At 45.5% G+C, this 20,388-nt stretch overlaps 1 protein-coding gene across 1 annotated transcript; it reads right to left on the reverse strand.

Moving 5' to 3' along the window:
* Nucleotides 1-18,216: 18,216 nt before the first annotated feature.
* Nucleotides 18,217-19,344, reverse strand: LOC147979251 (protein MIZU-KUSSEI 1-like). Its single transcript, XM_087516718.1, has one exon. The coding sequence runs from the start codon at nt 19,250-19,252 to the stop codon at nt 18,419-18,421; it is 834 nt and encodes a 277-aa protein (XP_087372844.1). The 5' UTR covers nt 19,253-19,344; the 3' UTR covers nt 18,217-18,418.
* Between the last annotated feature and the right edge of the window lie 1,044 nt (nt 19,345-20,388).

Here is a 20,388-nt window from a genome sequence, read left to right on the forward strand (position 1 = left end):
ATTTAAATAATTTATAAAAATGTGGTTTCACCACCATAATCATCTATGATTTATTTCCTACATTTCGAACACTTTCATTTTAATATTTGGAAACTTTTATCACTGGCTTGATTTTGAATTTGAATTCGAAACGAGATTTGAATCATCATGAAACTAACAATAGTAATCATGGTGATGTGGCATCATTAGTAGACAGTTACTGTAGCTTAACTATCCGGGCGTCACACATTGCCATTAAGGATAAAAAGATGGGGTCTATTCCTACATGAATAGATCTTGTCTACATCATGTCATCGTTCTTATTGCATTACTCCCTTTCTCCATGAACTTAATACACTAGATGCATGCTGGATAGCGCTCGATGTGTGGAGTAATAGTAGTAGATGCAGGAAGGAGTCAGTCTACTAATCTTGGACATGATTCCTATATACATGATCATTGCCTTGGATATCGTCATAATTATTTGCTCTTCTATCAATTGCCCAACAGTAATTTGTTTATCCACTGTATGATATTTTCCCGAGAGAAGCCACCAGTGAAATCTACGGCCCCTAGGTCTATTTCCTATCATATTGTTTCCAGATCTATTATTCCAAAAACCTAAAAATACCTTGCTACACTTTTTCTTTATTTATTTTATTTTGTGTGTTTGCTAGATCTATTTATCCAATCTCATACAATTTAATCTATCTCAATACCGAGGAGGAGTTGACAACCCCTCTTACGCGTTGGGTTACAAGTATATATTATTTGTGTGCAGGTACTGTTACATAGTGTTGCTTGGTTCTCCTACTGGATTGATAACCTTGGTTTCATAACTGAGGGAAATACTTACCGTTGTTGTGCTGCATCATCCTCTCCTCTTCGAGGAAATACCAACGCTGTTGCCGGGAAGGATCAAGTCTAGATCTATTAGGTACCCAATCGCAAATCTCATCTCCTTGCAATTTATTTTATTTGCCATTTGCCTCTTATTTTCATCTTCCCCACTTCTAAATTTTTTTCAGAAAAACACAAAAATATTTGCCTTCTTATTTGCCTTCGTTTCCATTTGCCTGTTTGCTTGTTTGCCATCTTCGCTTGTGTTGTCATGTTCCTTCTATTTTCTTGCATCTTTGCTAGCTATAAATCTATTGATAGGGATCCTCATCCACTTGCTATTCGTTTCAAAAGATCCAATTATGATGAACCAATTGCTAGTGAGTTCAGTGTACTTGAGTATCTCTTGAAGTTTTGCTTGAAAATCATGAATCAGAAAATTGTGATGAAGTGTTAAACGAAAAACTTTATAGAGTGATTCATGATAGCTCCTTCAATGAAATGCATGATTGCAATGATGTTATTATAAATTCTATTAATGTCAATTGTGCTAATGATATGCAAAACCCCAAGCTTGGGGATGCTAATTTTGCTATGACCACTACCTATTGTAATGATCATGATTGGGGTGATTCTCCTTATGATCATGAAAATTTATTTAAGCCTCATGATGAATATGATATTGATAATAGTGTTTGCAATAATATTGAAAGTGGGTTTGGAAGAGTATCAACTCTAGGTAACGATGATCCCACTACTTTGGAGAATGATCAATCTTATGAATTTTTTGATAAAAGTGGGTTTGCAGAGGTCATGACTTTATTTGATGATAACCCCACTATTTTGGAAGAGTGTCAACTTTGCATGCATGTGGATCATGAAGAGAATATTTTATGTGATAGTTATATTGTTGAATTTGATCATGATCCTACATGTAATTATTATGAGAGAGGAAAATATGGTTGTAGAAATTTTCATGTTACTAATTCTCCTCTCTTTGTATTGAAATTATTTATGCTTCCTTCTTCCTAGTTGCATATGCTAGAAACTGCTTGTCTTGATAAAAAAACTTCCCTATGAAATGCCTATGCGTAGGAAATATGTTAGAATTAAACTTGGTTTTCACATGCTATATGATGCTCTCTACGTGCTTCAATTTTTTGTCTTTCATGTGAGAATCATTAAATTATCAATGCCTAACTAAAAGCCTTTAAAGAATAGCGCTTGTTGGGAGGCAACCCAATAAAATAAAATAATTTCCCCCTTTTTCTTTCTGTTTTTGTGTGTTCACACAATTATGCTACTGTCGTGATTGAGTTTTATGTTTTAATTAGTGTTTGTGCCAAGTAAAGCCTTTAGGATCATGTTGGGTGATAGTTGATTTGATCTTCTTGGAAAATAGAAACTTTTGCGCCCAGTAGCAGAATTGTTAGAAATCACATAAGCGCGATAAAATTCTTATTTTTGTCCATAGGATTGATATACAAGTTGCCTACGTTTTCCTAATTTTTAAGAATTTTTGGAGTTATAGAAGTATGGTCAAAGTCCAGATTACTACAGACTATTCTGTTTTTAACAGATTCTATTTTTGTTGCATTGTGTGCTTATTTTGATGAATCTATGGATTTTATCAGGGGGTATAAACCATGGTAAAGTTAGAATACAGTAGGTGTAATGCGATAATAAAATATGAATGGGTTTGCAACAGTACTTAAAGTGGTGATTTGCATTATTATACTAACATATCTCATGAAGGTTTTGTTGAGGTTTGTGTGATTGAAGTTTTTAAGTTTTGGGTGAGATCACAATGGACGAAGGAATAAGGAGTGAAAAGAGCCTAAGCTTGGGGATGCCCATGGAACCCCAAGGCAATATTCAAGGAGAACCAAGCAACTAGCTTGGGGACGCCCCGGAAGGCATCCCCTCTTTCTTCTAACGACCATCAGTAATTTTACTTGGAGCTATATTTTTATTAGTCACATATCATTAGTTTTTCTTGGAGCATATTGTATTATATGAGTCTTTGCTTGTTTTGCTTTTTAGTGTGTCACAATTATCCTTGCTATACACACCTATTTGAGAGAGCCATAATGATGTTATGATTTGTTAGAATTTCTCCATGTGCTTAAATTTTTTGAGCTATGGAATTGCTCTAGTACTTCACTTATATATTTTTGAGCATGGAGGTGTTTAAATTTTGAAGAAATATGCTCTCATGATTCACTTCGATTATTTCGAGAGTTAGTAAAATTCTAAAGAAATATCCTCTCGTGCTTCACTTATATTATTTTGGGAGATTAAAATTATTTTGAAGAAATTTGTGGCCTCATGCTTCACTTAGATTTGTTTGAGAACTTTGTTAGTAGCAATGGTAATAAATTAGTCCCAAAGTGATAGATATTCAAGAGGGATATAATAAAAACATTCATGAAGATCATTGGATGTTAAAAACTTGATTCCTTGTAATAGTTTTGAGATATGATGATAGTAATATATTAGTCATGTTGCTGAGTAATTATGTTCTAATAAGAATATTGGTGTTAAGGTTTGTGATTCCCTATGCAAGAACGAAAGAAAATAGTTATGCAATGAAATTACATCCTACTTGTGGTGCATTATTCGGTGTTAGTTATGTTTAATGCTCTTTTATGATCGTTTTCTTTTCTTGTTTGGTCGCTTCTCAATCTATTTGCCAGCCTCCATTTGTACTAAGTAGAAATACTACTTGTGCATCCAAACTCCTTAAACCAAGTTTTGCCAAATGAGTCCACCATACCTACCTATATGCGGTATTTCCATGCCGTTCCAAGTAAATTTTATGTGCCAACTCTAATTTTCAAAATGAATTTCCTTTTTGTGTGCCCGTACCGCTCATGAAGCAGCGGGGGGTCGCCAATATTTTCCATGCTAGATATTTTACCCTCAAGATGAGTGTTTATTCACTTGTCATTGCACGAGAGTGTGGCAAGGTAATAGGCATGCCCAGTCCCAAAATAAAAAAAACCATTTATGTTGTTCAATAATAAATTCCTTGGAAAGTGTTGGTATGGAAGGCACCCGTGGATACGACAAGTCATGGATTGTGAAAGAATGGTGAAAAAAGTAATAAACTTTATTTTCTATTTGGGAACCGCCTATGATTTATTTAGCATGGAAAGTATTGGGAATTCTTGGTCATTTTCGTTAGCGGGAAAATCATGCCTCTCAAAATAATTTTATCTCTCAATTTAAGCTTTGAGCTCTGGCACCTCTACAAATCTCTTCTTCTCTCTGCGAAGGGCCTAACTATTTACTTGATGCAAATTTTTATTTTTATTTGAGTCTCCATCTACTCTTATAAAGCACCAACTAGGGAGCACTATGATCATACTTGTGCATTGGATGTAGCTAATATTCGAGTGTGTTTCATGAATGGATCAAATATTGAGCACGATGGGCTAGGATAGCTTTCTTTAGTGTTGATATTTTGAAAGACATGGCTGCTCGTTGATATTCTTGAGTATTGATGTCTTCATGTCAATTATAGACTATTGCTTTGAATCATCTAAAGTCCAAATGTCCATGCTACAAAAGAAAATAATATGTGATGAACATGTTAGGCGGAATTCCACATCAAAAATTCTGTTTTTATCATTTACCTACTCGAGGACGAACATGAATTAAGATTGGGGATGTTGATACGTCTCCAACGTATCTATAATTTTTTATTGTTCCATGCTATTATATTATCATTCTTGGATGTTTAATATTCATTTTATAGCAACTTTATATCATTTTTTGGGACTAACCTATTGACACAGTGCCCAGTGCCAGTTGCTATTTTTTGCTTGTTTTTACTTCGCAGAATATCCATATCAAATTCCAAACACAGTGAAACTTTTTGGAGATTTTTTTTCTGCCCAGAAGACAACTTGGGAGCTAAGGAAGTGCGGGAGGGGAGGCATATGGGGCCCACAAGGCACCACGGCGCGCTAGAGGTACCTAGCATGCCCTAGTGGGTAGTGGCACCCACAGGTGTCCTTTCCACCACCTCTCAACTCTATAAGTACCCAAATATTCTAGAAACCCTAGGAGAGTCGCCGAAAAACAATTCTAGCCACCGCAAGTTCCAGTACCACGAGATCCAATCTAGAGCCCTATTCCGACACCTTGCCGGGAGGGGAAACAATCACGGAGAAGTTCATCATCCTCATTGGTTCTCCTCCGATGATGCGTGAGTAGTTTACCATAGACCTACAGATCCGTAGGTAGTAGCTAGATGGCTTCTTCTCTCTTTTTGATTCTCAATACAATGTTCTCCTTGATATTCTTGGAGATCTATTTGATGTAATGATTTTTCACAGTGTGTTTGTTGGGATTCGATGAATTATGAGTTTATGATCAGATCTATCTATGAATATTATTTGATTCTTCTTTGGAGTCTTGTATGCATGATCTTTATAGCCTTGTATTTCTTCTCCGAAACTTTGATTTGGTTTGGCCAACTAGATTGAGTTTTCTTGCAATTTGAAGAGGTGCTTTATGATGGGTTCGATCTTGCAGTGCTTATTCTCAGTAACAGAAGGAGACATGACACACATGTATCGTTGACATTAAGGATAAAAAGATGCGGTCTATTCCTATGTGAATAGATCTTGTCTACATCATGTCATCGTTCTTATTACATTACTCCGTTTCTCCATGAACTTAATACACTAGGTGCATGTTGGATAGTGGTCGACATGTGGAGCAATACTAGTAGATGCAGGCAGGAGTCGGTCTACTAATCTTGGACGTGATGCATATATACATGATCATTGCCTTGGATATCGTCATAATTATTTACTCTTTTATCAATTGCCCAATAGTAATTTGTTTACCCACCGTATGATATTTACTCGAGAGAAGCCACTAGTGAAATCTATGGCACCGGGGTCTATTTTCTATCATATTGTTTTCAGATCTGTTATTCCAAAAACCCAAAAATACCTTCCTGCACTTCTTCTTTATTTATTTTATTTTGTGTGTTTGCTAGATCTATTTATCCAATCTCATACAATTTCATCTATTTCAATACTGAGGGATTGACAACCCCTCTTACGCGTTGGGTTGCAAGTATTTGTTATTTGTGTGCAGGCATTGTTTACATAGTGTTGCTTGGTTCTCCTACTGGATTGATAACCTTGGTTTCATAACTGTGGGAAATACTTACCGTTGCTATGCTGCATTATCCTCTCCTCTTCGGGGAAATATCAGCGCAGATACAAGCAATGATGGCTCGACGACAAGGACTAAAGGCAATTCTTCTACTGTGGGAGCGCTTGTGTCGATGACAAGGACCTTTGTTCCTGTCGGAGCCTGCTGCCCACCGACAATAATTTCGTTGTTTCCGACAACTTTCTTTCCAGCGGCTGCTGGGAGCTCTGCCAGAAAGTAACCACCAGAATTCAACTTTCTTCTCTTGGATGACCTTGTTGATGGTGTAACAGATGGGTGAGTAAGATGGAGGACAAAAGTTCCTGGTTCCACAGGTATTCTCTTGGGGGCACATTTTGACAAGTCATCAACAATGTGTTTTCGGCATGAGGAATGTGCTATATTTGCAAACCAGCAAAATGCTCTTCCAACTTCCTCACTTCATCAATATATGCTTGCATCAACGGGCTCTGAGAATCTTTGTTCACTTGCTTCACAACCAACTATGAGTCACCTCGAATGATTAGCTTTTTGATGCCAACGTCAACAGCTATGCGGAGACCGGCAAGAAACCCTTCATACCCAGTAGGATTTTTTGTGACCTTCTCCCTGGGAAAGTGCATCTGAACCACATACTTGAGGTGCTCTCCGGTGGGTGCGACAAACAACACTCTAGCACCGGTGCCTTGAAGCAAGAAGGCACCATCAAAGCACATGATCCAATCTTCTGTTGTTTCTTTGCCGGGGAGAGATGTCTCTGGAATTTGTTCATCTTGCATTGGTGTCCATTCTGCAATGAATTCCACCAAGGCTCTGCTCTAGATTGTTGAAGTATTTTCAAACTTTAAATTAAAACTTGATAGCTCCAATGCCCACTCCACTATCCTATCGGTGGCTTCTGGGTTTCTCAAGATGTGCTGTAGTGGAAAGTGAGTGACGACAGTGATCTAATGTGCTTGGAAGTACTGCCGCAGCTTCCTTGAGGCCATAAGAAGACGAAAAAACAACTTTTGTACACCAGAGTATCTTGACCTAGCCCCCTGCATAAGAGAGCATACAAAATGAACTAGCTGCATCGTCTTCTTCTTTGGCACAATTTGTTGTTCTGTTTCATTTGCTTGCGCTGAACTTGACTTGTTGGCACCCAGACTTGCCAGAAAAGATTCCATCTTGTCAACTTGTGGCTCTGTGGTTGCTGCCACTTTGCTATCTGCTTCTCTCTCTGCCACTAATGCAACACTGAACACTTGATTGGTTGCTACCAAATATAGCAGCGACAGCTCCTGTGGTTTAGGTGCAACTAGTATTGGCGGAGAGGAGAGGTACTTCTTCATGTCTTGCTGCGCAGCCTCCACTTCCAGAGTCCAATTCATTGGACCTGCCTTTTCAAGATTTTGAAAAATGGCAAAGCGTGCTTAGCTGACTTGGAGGTGAACCTACTCAGTGTGGCAACAAAACTTGCCAAACGTCATACATCCTTGACGAGCTTTGGTGCTTCCACCTGCTCAATATCTTTGATCTTGTCAGGATTTGCTTCAGTTCCTTTCTGAGATACAAAGAACCCAAGAAGCTTGCCGAATGGAACGCCAAACACACACTTCTCGAGATTGAGCTTCAAATTATCCTTGCACAAGTTTGCAAATGTCTCTTCCAAATCTTGGATTAATGTTCCTTGTGCTTGGTTTTGACCACTATATCATCCATATAGACTTTAAAATTCTTGTGTAGCTGAGGCCCAAAACCAATCTGCACTACCCTAGCAAATGTTGCTCTGGCACTCCTCAATCTGAAAGGCATATGTATGAAACAATGCGTGCCACATGGAGTCATAAATGCTATTTTCTCCTCGTCCTCCTTGGCCATGAAGATCTGATGATAACCAGAGTAGGCATCAAGAAAAGAGAGAAGATCACAGCCAGCAGTGGAGTCTACAATTTGATCAATCCACGACAAAGGAAAAGGGTCTTTTGGACATGCTTTATTTATATCAGTGAAATCAATACAAAGCCTCCATTTTCCATTTGCTCCTTGAACAACCACTGGATTTGCCAGCCATGCTGGATGTAGAACTCCTCTAACTAGATTTGCTACTTCTAACTTTTGGATTTCTTAGGAAATCAACTCATTCCACTCCAAAGCTAGCTTCCTCGCCTTCTGCTTGATGGGCTTCGCATGAGGACAGAAGGCAAGGTGGTGCTCAATCACCCCCTGGGAACACTGGGGGTGTCAGATGGTTGCCAAGCAAACACATCGACATTCGCCCATAGGAAGGCGACGAGCGCACTTTCCTATTTGCTGTCAAGAATGGCACTTATGGTGAAAGTGTCGCTCGTACCATCCTCCCGTGCAGCCACTTGCTTCGGCGCAGGAGCTGATGCTTTGGATTTCTTGCTCTCCCTGCTAGATCTCTCTGGCATGTCCCCAACAAGCATGCAACACTCTGACGTGCACTTCCATGTCTTCTTCTTCTCCCCCAGGAGCTTTATCAGCAGGAGCAAGTGCCTTGGCGGCAGATGCTGCCACTGCCTCTCCGTAGAGCTTGCTAGTGCAAATAACTGCGTCCTTGTCTGAATGGATGGTGATGACACTCATGGGCCCTGGCACCTTCAATGTGTTGTAGGCATAATGGGATGCCACCATGAATTTTGCCAGAGTAGGATGACCAAAAATTCCATTGTACGACAATAGGATCTTGACAACATCGAAGACAATCTTCTCTGTTGTGTAATTTAGCTCGCTGCCAAACGTCACCAGTAAGGTAATCTTCCCCTTGGGTTGGCTGCTTCCGGGATTGACTCCTTGAAAGGTTATCGTTTCTTGGAGATCTTCATCAGGGATTTACAGCCTCTTGATCACTTCTGGTGAGATCAAGTTCAAGCCAGGCCCACCCTCAACCAACATCTTTGTCACCTTGAGATTGTGAATTGTTGGTGAAACCAACAATGGCAAGCTCCTGACCGCAGTTGTGCAATCCGGGTGGTCCTCGGTGTAAAAAATGATGGGCGTGTTAGACCACTTGAGTGGCTTCTGCGCCTCCATCGCCGGTTCCGCCACATGGCATCCATTGCCTTATGGAATTCTTGTTCCTCAGATTCTTGTTCATCTTCATCATCATCCTCTTCATCATCTTTCTTGTTTGGGCATCTAGCAGCCTTCTCCTTCTACTTCTTGGGCTTGTCACGGCGGCCCCCTCGGGCGCCATGGTTCTTCTTGCTGGATCCACCGGCACCATCTTGGCCTTTCTCATTGTCGCGCTGCTCATACTCTTACTTTTGCTTCTTAGCAAGCTCCTTAACTTGCTGGCACTCTTGGAGATTGTGCCCCTTGGTGTGGTGAATCTTGCAGTATCGCATGTTGGTTTTCTCTTGGAGATCACAGGTACAAGCAGTAGTCTCTTTACCAGAACCTTCAGTCTTGGCCTTCTTGCCGGCATTGCTGGAGCCCTCAACAGCCATCACTACTTTGCCCTTGTGCTTCCGACCTTTCTTCTTTGGGGAGGATGCGTTGTCATCCTTAGAGTCAACTTCAGCACTAGCATCCTCCCTGGGAAGTCGCCTCCCCTCCTCATCATGTGAACACTTGTCATCCAGAGTGCAAAGCTCATTAATGGTTCTCACTTTCGTGATATTCATATCCTCCCGCGTCCTGCAATTGCGCACATTCATGTGGAATGAGGCAATCACAGCAGTAGGGTGGATGTCCGGTATGTTATGGTGCATGTGGCTGAATCTTTGAATATACTTGCGAAGAGGCTCTCCATCTCTCTGCGGTAACACATGCAGGTCGCTGGACTAACCGGGAAGCTTGTGGCCTCCTGTGTATGCGCCAACGAACTAGTGGAACAGATCTGACAAGGACGAAATGGAGCCCTCTGGTGGGTTCATCAGCCAAGACATCACGTTGGCCTTGAGTGCCAACGGAAAGTAGTTGGCGAGAACCTTCTCGTCTCTTCCCCTAGCAGCCTGCACTGAAATGGTGTAGATGCCAATGAACTCTGACAGATTGAGATTGTCATGATATTTATCTGACAAATCAGGTTTGAAGCTCCGGGAAGAGAACAGACTTGCTGCAGCTCATGAGTAAATGCTGGGTAGCCTACCTCATAAGGTAGGCTCCCAGGATACCCCAGCGCAGGCTCGTTCGCTGTCGGCCCGGCGCGGTCATCTGATTGATGGCGCGCTTCCCGGTGCCGCTCGATGGTGGTTCGAGCATCTTTGACGCGACTGTCTTGAAGAACCCGGCACAAATCTTGGTGGGCCCACAGATCGGACGAAGCCATGGACACCTCGTCCAGCTTGTTGTTTTGGTGGGTTTGCCGCTGCTGCCATCGAGGAGACTACACAGTTGCCGCAGTGCCTCCAGTGCATTCACCACCTAGTCTTGCCGGTGATGTAGGCTACCACTGTGATGGTCCCACCTATTGTGTATGTCTGTCAGTATCAGCAAAGCTGAGTGGGCTCTGTATAGTGGCCCTCCACTCATCCATCTTGTCAGTAGGGGGAGGGAAGTTCATCAATAGCTGAGCCTGTGCCATGGCGTCTACCAGCGTGTTGGGCATGACTGGGCACGAAGAACGGGCAGTGCTCTTACTTATGACAGCGCCAGAAGGAGCTCTATCCCGCTCACGCTGCCGCTGTCGATCTTCGTCGGTAGGTTGGCATGGGGGTTGCCCATGAGCATCTTGGGAATGATGCTTAGGAGTCTTGTCGTGGTGGCATCCGGAGCCGCCGATGTCGCAATGTTGTGTGGCGTGCCCATCTTGTGATGGTCGTGGTGTCTGCACAGGCGTGGCGGTCTTGGACATCGCCGCACCATCCTTGGAGGTTGTAGTGCCGCCCATAGGCTTGGCAGCTCCACCCTTGGATGTGGCAACGGCTGGGTTTTTGTTTTCCCCACTCCGGACTATGCCACTCGCCTGGCTAGGATCCCCAGAGTGTTGTGGATGTTCTTCACCGTCTCCGCCCCCTCCATCGCCTCCGCCACTGTCGCCCATGGGTGTGCACGATGGAAGCTTGAACATAGACAGAGCAACCATCGCCTTGCCCTTCTTCTTGGGCGCCATGGGTGATGAAGATGAACCTAGTGCCTAGACCGTTGGAGCAGATTTCCGCACACGACTCCCCTGTTTGGTGCGTCAAAGATGTCGAGGTACGAAGATCTATCGGACTAGCAAAGGCACCTTTGCGGTTCGACTGTGGGGATCGGCAATGCACAAAGAGTAGATCCAACAGAGACACACAAATTTTACCCAGGTTCAGGCCACCGTGAGGTGTAAAACCCTACTCCTTCTTTGGTGGATTGCTTGTGTATGAGCTCAGATTACAAGGAGCGCAACTTGTCGGCAAGGTGCGTGGGAAGTGCACCTACTACACGTAATTGAGCAAAGTGTCGACCCTTGTGAAGGTAGCAATGAGCCTCCTTTTGTAGATTAAGGGGTCACCACAATGGCAAAATTGTAATTACATGAGATGAATAGTGGCTATAGTGCTATCATACCTAACCCTTCCGGATTAGAACAAAAGCAATAAATGCACTGTGAGGTGTCGTGCTGGGGTGAGCTTCGGCAAGGGAGTGCCTCTCCCGCCACTACTAGGAAAAGGCCTACTAGTGGCGCACCAGTTTTGCCTACTAATGGCGCACTACTGGTGCGCCACTAGTACCACGCCACTAGTATTTTTTACTAATGGCGCACCACTGGTGCGCCATTAGTATCTGGTATACTAAAGGCGCACCACGCCGTGCGCCATTAGTATAGACCACCATGCGCCATTAGTATGCCTCCCAGGGGGCCATATTTACCCACGTGCTTTGGCATACTAATGGCGCACCGTGGGGTGATGCGCCATTAGTATCCTTTGGCATACTAATGGCGCACTATGTAGTGATGCGCCATTAGTATCCTTTGGCATACTAATGGCGCACTTTGAGGTGATGTGCCATTAGTATGAATATTAGGTTTTTTTTACTTTTCTGATTTTTGCACAGGTTACAAAATATATTATTGGACAGAATATAGACAGCAGCACACAGCAATAGCAGATTCATCGAATACAATAAAAGATTAGTCTCCGAATATAATTCATCATATTAGTCTCCGAATTCAAAAGACCGAACAAAGATAAAACATTACAAGTCTCGAGACCACGAGTAGCGAGTTTGTCTTTACATTACAAGTCGATATCGATCATCTAAACTACCATCACATAGAAGAGAGCTGCGGTCATCACGATGAGCATCATCGCGATGAAACTAGTCTTCATCTGGTTCCTTCAACGCTCACTCCTCTCTCCCGCTAGATAGCGGGCGTATCTAGATTCCGCCTCCGACCTAGTGGTGTACCCTTTGTAACTGTTACCGCTGAAACAGTGAACCTGTCTCCGACACTCCTCCCAGTCGTCGTAGACTCCGGGAACCTTACCCTTGTACACGACATACGACGACATCTCTATGCACAAGCCAAACAACAGACAATACATAAGCAATATATAAGTATGCAACAAAAGGATCGGAAGAGAAAAGCAAGACATTAATAGCACGATTCATGGTCCTACTAATAAATAGCATCAATTACATCTAAGTTGAACGACTGTCCAAACCAAAGAGACATACAATTCATTAAAGTTTAATTACAACATGAGCCAATCAATGTTTCAGAACTACACATAGCATCACTACTTTCGACTCGACTCATGGGACCGGAGCGTGGATGAAGCCGCCGTTTGTCGTGATGGTCATGAAATCGCGGGCGTTGTCAGCCTGCATTTGTAGCGTTGTGTCTATCTCAGTGTTGGACGGTTGATATCTGAGGTAGAACTGCCCCGAGGTATGAAGGACATCTTGATGGATGATGTCCGAAAACTCCGACTGGATGCGAAATTCTTGTCTGATGTCCGCGTCCTGGATTGCCGACAAGCTCGCGGCCCAATCTTTGAGATTATCTGGTAGCAGAAGGTGATGATGGTCCCTTACGATCGCCCGCATGTGATGGAGGGCGTAGTGAGCAGTCCGGCTCTCATAGGGAAATATTCTTTCTCTGCGGCGTCCCACGTATTGGCTGGCGTTTTCCATAGCGTGTCTAGCTCCTCTTTCAGCAGCCGCAGATACAGATCGATGTCGTTCCCTGGTTGTTTTGGCCCTTCAATTAGCATACTCATGTTAAAGTACTTCCTCTTCATGCACAACCAGGGGGGAAGGTTGTACATCCCCACAAACACAGGCCAGGTGCTATGTGTGCTTCTCTGGCTGCCAAACGGATTGACTCCATCGGTGCTCGCGCCCAGCACGATGTTCCTTGGATCCTTCCCAAATTCTGGGTGTTCAAAGTTCAACGCTTGCCACTGGCTCCCATCCTTAGGGCGACTCAGCATCTTGTCTTTTTATTTATCTCCAGATCATTTGCGTCATCTTCTCGCTTCTTCTCCTCCCTATCCGCGTGCCAACGCAGGAGCTTTGCTACCTTAGAGTCCGCGAAATACTGCTGTAGACGAGGAGTGATCGGAAAGTACCACACCACTTTTCGAGGAGCTTTCTTCCTCTTCTTGTATCGAGTGACGCCACACACCGGACATATGGTAGACTCCGCGTGCTCGTCCCGATAAATGATGCAATTGTTCATGCACACATGGTATTTCACATGCGGTAAATCCAGAGGACACACGATTTTCTTCGCCTCCTCAAAACTGGTAGGGCACTTGTTCCCCTTGGGAAGACGTTCGTGCCAGAATGACATGTTCTTGTCGAAGCATGCGTCGGTCATTTTGTGTTTTACCTTCATCTCCAGAGCCATGAGCGTTACTTTCAGACGGGTATCCTCGGGCCTCCATCCTTCATACAATGGAGTAACTGCGTCTATCTCCAGTTGATCCAGCTTGGCTTTCTCCTGGGCGGCAGCTCTTGCGTTATCCGTCTGCTTGAGAAGCAGCTCTTGAATATGAGGGTCCTGCACCCAGCCCATCGATGGTCCATCGTCGTCTGCTCCGCCGGCATCTTCATCTTCATGATCATGCCCTTCATCTGCTCCGGCATCTTCCTCATCATCATGTCCAGCATCTTCTACATGATGACTATGTACAACATCACCGTCGTGATCATGTCCTGGAGATTCTTCGTCTTCTCGCCCGTCCGAGCCGCGGTGGTTGTCTTGCTGCCCTTCCTCATTTCTTGCCCGCCCCCCATGGACGACTTCATAGTCATCTTCATCACCTTGCCACCGATAGCCATCCATGAAACCACGCAAGAGCAGGTGGTCCCGCACCTGCCCGGAGTCCGGGTCCGCAATAAGGCTCTTCAGCTTGCATCTTCGACATGGACATCTTATCTCCGTCTCATTCTTTTGAAGCATATCGGCCTTTGCGGAGCTCAAAAACCTATTCACGATGCCTTCGGTCATCGTGCAGACTATGGTCGCCTGCTGGGTAGAGCAAAATGATATTTTAGAATCAAGAAAAAATTTGGCATGACTTTCCCTAAAAATAGGACCAAAAAGAATGCATAGTGCCAAAATTCTCGCCGAAACGGAAATGAATCAACATTCCGGCAAAATATTGGCAACTATCGCATTTGAAATACTGGTACCTGCAAACACAAACATATATGCAACACCACAAACATATGCAACACCACAAACATACATAGATCTAGCTAGGCCACAAAAAGTGCATGTGCACGTTGTTGGAGCGAGCTAGGGAGAAAAAAAGTAGATCTACAACATGAAGATAGCTTTCCCCTTACTTACCTATCAAAAAAAATGTAATTTCACCACTTAATTTTGATGAATCAATGGTGCAAATGAGGTGAGGAGGAGGAGGCAGCCGACAAGTGAGTGTGTAGGTGTGGCTGTCCAAAATATCTAGCTGGTCCCAGGTTACTAATGGCGCACCACCCAGCCATGCGCCATTAGTAACCCAACATACTAATGGCGCACCTGCTAGCCGTGCGCCATTAGTAGTTTTGCAAAAAAATAAAAAAATATACTAATGGCGCACCGTGGCATAGTGCGCCATTACTAGTTTAAACTAGTAATGGCGCACTGTGCCACGGTTCGCCATTAGTAGTTTTGCAAAAAAAGAGTAAAAAAAATACAGTAGTGGCGCACTCTATGGATGGTGCGCCATTACTAGTTAGAACTAGTAATGGCGCACTTTGCCCGGATGCGCCATTAGTATGTTTGAAAAAATGAAAAAAAATTGTTACTAGTGGCGCACCTTCTGTCTGGTGCGCCATTAGTGTCTTCCACACTAATGGCGCATCGGCACATGGTGCGCCATTAGTATATAGTAGTGGCGCACCACTTCTCTGGTGCGCCATTAGTGTCAATTTCATCTATAGCCCTTTTCCTAGTAGTGCGCTGTGCCGTCAGTCCGGCTACCTCCTATTGTATTGACACGCTCCTGGGACGGGTGTCATTAAAGTTGATCTTCAGGCGGCGTGCTCACACGTGCCCCGACAAGCCTCACCTAAGTGCCTGCCCGCTCGACTCCTATTGACAAGCGACTAGCTGGTCGCTGAGGTGGAGCGGTGGAGAGGCAGAAGGAGCTTGCCAGCATAGAGCTTGTCGGTCCTTTACTTGCCGGTATATAGCTTGCCGGCAACTTGATGCTTGATCTTCACTACAGTCTTAGTACTTCTCGATCACCTGCCTAGAGGTCTTCTTCATGGTTTTAACAACCAAGCCTTGAGTCTTGATCAGATCCATCCTCCAGCAAGCCCTTGCCACCAGGAAGGCTACCACTGTCTGTGCATAGGTCAGAGTACTAATGCACCCATGTTTTAGTACGCTGACACACGCAAAATGGGGTGTAGCAGGCAGGGTTGATGAAGGGAGTGAAGAAAATATGCCCTAGAGGCAATAATAAAGTTGTTATTTATATTTCCTTATTCATGATAAAGGTTTATTATTCATGCTATAATTGTATTGATCGGAAACCTAAATACATGTGCGAATACATAAACAAAGACCATGTCCCTAGTAAGCCTCTACTAGACTAGCTCGTTGATCGAAGATGGTTAAGGTTTTCTATCCATAGACATGTATTGTCATTTGATAACGGGATCACATCATTAAGAGAATGATGTGATGGACAAGACCCATCCGTTAGCTTAGCATATGATCGTTTAGTTTATTGCTACAACTTTCTTAATGCATGAGATCATGCAACTCCAGGATACCGGAGGAATACCTTGTGTGCTATCAAACGTCACAACGTAACTGGATGATCATAAAGATGCTCTACAGGTATCTCCAAAGGTGTCTGTTGAGTTGGCATGTATCGAGATTGGGATTTGCCACTCCATGTATTGAAGAGGTATCTCTGGGCCCTCTCAGTAATACACATCACAAGAAGCTTGCAAGCAAAGTGACTAAGGAGTTAGTTGCAAGATGATGTATTAAGGAACAAATAAAGAGACTTGCCGGTAACGAGATTGAACTAGGTATAGAGAATACCGACGATCGAATCTTGGGTAAGTAACATACCGACAGACAAAGGGAATTATATATGTTGTCATAAAGGTTCAACCGATAAAAGATCTTCATGGAATGTAGAAATCAATATGGAGCATCCAGGTCCCGCTATTGGTTATTGACCGGAGAGGTGCGTCGGTCATGACTACATAATTCCCAAACCCGCAGGGTCGCACGCTTAACGTTCGCTGACGCTAGAGTAGTATTGGGATATTTGATGAGTGGTAATCAAATGTTGTTCGGAGTCCCGGATGAGATCCCGGACGTCACGAGGAGTTTCGGAATGGTTGAAAGGTAAAGATTTATATATGGGAAGTCATATTTTGGGTTCCGGAAAAAAGTGCAGTTTTTTCGGTATTGTACCGGGAAGCTTCTAGAAGGTTTTGGAGGATTCCGGAGGGGCCTGAAAGTCCACTAGTGGATCCACCAGTACCCAAGGGTTAGCATGGTCTGCGGGGAGGTGCCCTAACCTTATTGGGCTAGGCGCACCAAGTCCTCAAAAGCCCATGTGGCTAGAGAAGTCAAAAAAAGGAAGGAGTCCTGGTAGGAATAGGATTGGACTTGGAGTCGAAGTCCTCTCCCCCTTAGCTGCGCCCTAGGGCTTGGAGGGGCTGTTTCCCACGCCCCTCCACCTATATATAGAGGGGAGGGGGCGCCCCAAGAGGACACACCAAGCCCTTGGCGCCCCCCTCTCTCTCGTTACTCCATAGTTCCACCGCCTTGTCCCGGCGACGCTTAACGAAGCGCTGTCGGTACTCCACCACCACCATCACCACCACGCCGTCGTGTTGGTTGTGATCCCATCTACTTCTCCTCTCTCGCTTGCTGGATCAAGAAGGAGGATACGTCATCGAGCCGCACATGTGCTAAACTCGGAGGTGCCGTCCGTTCGGCACGTGATCAGTTGGATCATGATCGGATCGTGAAAAGTACGACTACATCAACCGCGTTGTTAAACGCTTCCACTTATGGTCTACGAGGGTACGTAGACACACTCTTCCTCTCGTTGCTATGCATCTCCATGGATAGATCTTGCGTTTCCGTATAATTTTTTTTTGTTTTCCATGCAACGTTTCCCTACAGGGAGGACAACGTTGACGAGGTCGATGACACGACGGAGCTTGAGGGTGGGAGATGGCGAGGTTGTTGATGTGGCGGTACTCAGATGGCTATAACCACTTCAACCATCGCGGCCTCAGCCTAGTAGTGCATGATGATGGTGACTCTCTACGGTCAAACAACAAGGGTGGCGCTGCCGCATTGCACATGTCACAGACCAAACATTGATTAGGGGAGGGAGATTTTGGGTATTGGTAGCGAGGATAGGCGTTGTCTCAGCCGGCGGCGGCAGTGGCTACACCAGCGAGGGACCCAAGGCAAGGGCTTGATGGCGGCGGCGACAAAGATCGGGGTCTTGCCCTTGGAGGCTGGCGGTGAGGCGGCGTCCGGATCTGGAGATGAATTTTTTAGGGGAGGTGCTCGGCGAGGACGACATTGACATTCCGGGGTGCACTGCGGCTTGTGCTTAAAATGGAGAGCCGCCATGGCTAGCACATTGTCGAAAAATGGACAGGTAGGTGTAGGTGGTGTGACATATGCATGAGAAAATCGTTCGAGCGATGAAGTATTGGAGTGAACGGTTGCTCCATGATGGATTTGTGAGCAGAGGTGTGTGTGGAGATTTGTTCATGACGTCGCATAACTATTTTTGTATCACGCGTGTTTGCTCCGGAGCGAACCTAGGATGTATAACATTTTCCTTTATAAATAATATCAAGCGAGAACTTTTATTCTAAAAATTTCCAGTTATACATTTTGTACTTATTTTAAACAATCTAGGCTAAAATAATAATAAGTCGGTACAATCTATGCACACATACGTAAAATAAACAGAGAAGACTGGGGAGATGATAAAACAAATCGAAGAGAAAAATAAGGGTGGAGGAGAATAAGATTAACTAATCAATTCCTAACGAAGAAGATGGTGAGCTCCGGCCCGGTGGCGGTGCCCTCGGGATTGTACATGTAGTACGTCTCAGAGTCCTTGGATCCCACGACGCGGTCGAAGTGCACGCGCATGTACGTGAGCTCGCCGTTGGCATACTCGGCCACGTCGTCCGGCAGCACGCCGGCGCCCATGGACGTGGCGTACAGCAGCCGCATCACCCGCTCGTCCTCCTCCGTCGCCTCCCGCCGAGACGCGTGCCCCACGCTCTCGCCGTTCACCTCCGCCGACCAGGTCGGCTCGTCCATAAGCTGCCGTTGCGCCGGCGACGCTTCGCCCGCGTGCTGATGCTGGTACTGCTGCTGCTTGTCGCACTCGAGCGTGACGCGCACCATGCCGGCCGCGCTGACGTCCTGGATAAACTTGGCCGTCGGCACGCACATCTCCAACAGCAATCCCGGCGGGCTGCCCGGGTTGTCGTGGAAGGCGATGGTGATGCGCGACCGCCGGCGGCCGTACAGCGTCCCCGTGGTGCGCGTAGAGCCATGGAACTGGTTCCTGACGAGGCTGGCACCGTTGAGGCTCGGGAGGTGGGGCAGCGACGGCATCCCACGGCAGGACGGTGCCGGGAGAATTGGGAACGAACGGAATGCGGCGCGCACCGAACGCATGAGGCGGGCGGGGCGGGACCGGTGCTTCCCGTGCGGGTGCTTCTGCGGCGGCGGCGGGGGAGGCGGGTGCCGAAAGACGGGGATGTTGGTGGCCGGCTCGGGCCATGGACTTGGGATGGATGTGGCGCCGAGGAAGACTGGCTCGGCGGTCGCGGTGGGTCGTCGCGGAGGCTGTGTCATGTGGTGGTCGGCGCTGCCAGCGGCAGCGCGACGGTCTGGCGGGGTGCGACGATGGTGGCGCGGCGGCGGCGATGGTGGGTAGGCATGTGGGGGGAAAAGAGACGTGCGGTTGGGGAGGGATGCCTTGAATAGGCTTGGCGCCAACTATTGGCCCTACGTGAAAATAGGAAGGCGCATGTAAATGTTGTTTTGCTTAGACTTTCTCAGTTGAGCCCGAAAAACAGAAGACAGTTAATCGGAGTACTTCAGTGGAATCATGAAAGTAACGTTTGGGTTTTCCTCAGCTGAAGAATAATTATTTATAGGTTAACTTGATTTCGACATTTCTTTATCAATCTAATATGAACTCCTGATTTCCCCTCCAATCTCCAGGTCTGACCCATCCCAATTCTTTCCTTTCCCCTTCTCACCTCCTACCTGGTTATCCCTTCCTCACCCTCACTTTTTGATCGCCGCCGCCAATTTCATTCCCTGCACCCGACATCCGGTTCTCCTTCCACATCCACATCATGTAGCACTAGATGAACGAATCCCTTGTGGGCTCACTTTCCTCTCCGGTCATGTACTCGGGATCATTCTCCGTGCCACTGCCCCGAGCCTTGGCTTGTGGGGTTCTTGTCCACCATGTAGAACTCATAGTTCGAAGTCATCTGCCACCGATGTGAGGGCGCCGTGTTGACAATTGGTTGCCTACGGACTCGTCGGTTTCCTCCTCCATGTCTTCTGCATCCTCGATGACTCCCTCTTGGAGAGTGAGCTCCTCGACATTGGCAATGAGATGGGTGTTGGGTGGGTCTAAATTTTGACTTTCTCTGACAACTCATGGATCCGATCTAACATTGAGTCTGCGTGAACCGGCTCCTGCTGCTCCTGGATCTGGCATGACGCCAAACTCTCGAGATCAGCCCGGGCGATTTCGCGACCTGGCTGAGGTGACCAGTCGAAGATGAAGGCGGTGACATCAGAGATGAGCATCTACCCCAACACGAAGGTCACACTGGAACCGATCTGAGCTTCGATCTGAACTCCCATCGAGTCCCTACGTTCACCTAGCAGGACCTGCATGGGCCACCACTGTCGGACCTACATTCGGCAGATCCCTCGGTATGGTATCCTAGCTAAGCGATTGGGCTGGA

Source organism: Triticum urartu, chromosome 3A (assembly GCF_056163025.1).
Source record: "Triticum urartu cultivar PI428250 chromosome 3A, HENAU_Tu73, whole genome shotgun sequence".
NCBI lineage: Eukaryota > Viridiplantae > Streptophyta > Magnoliopsida > Poales > Poaceae > Triticum > Triticum urartu.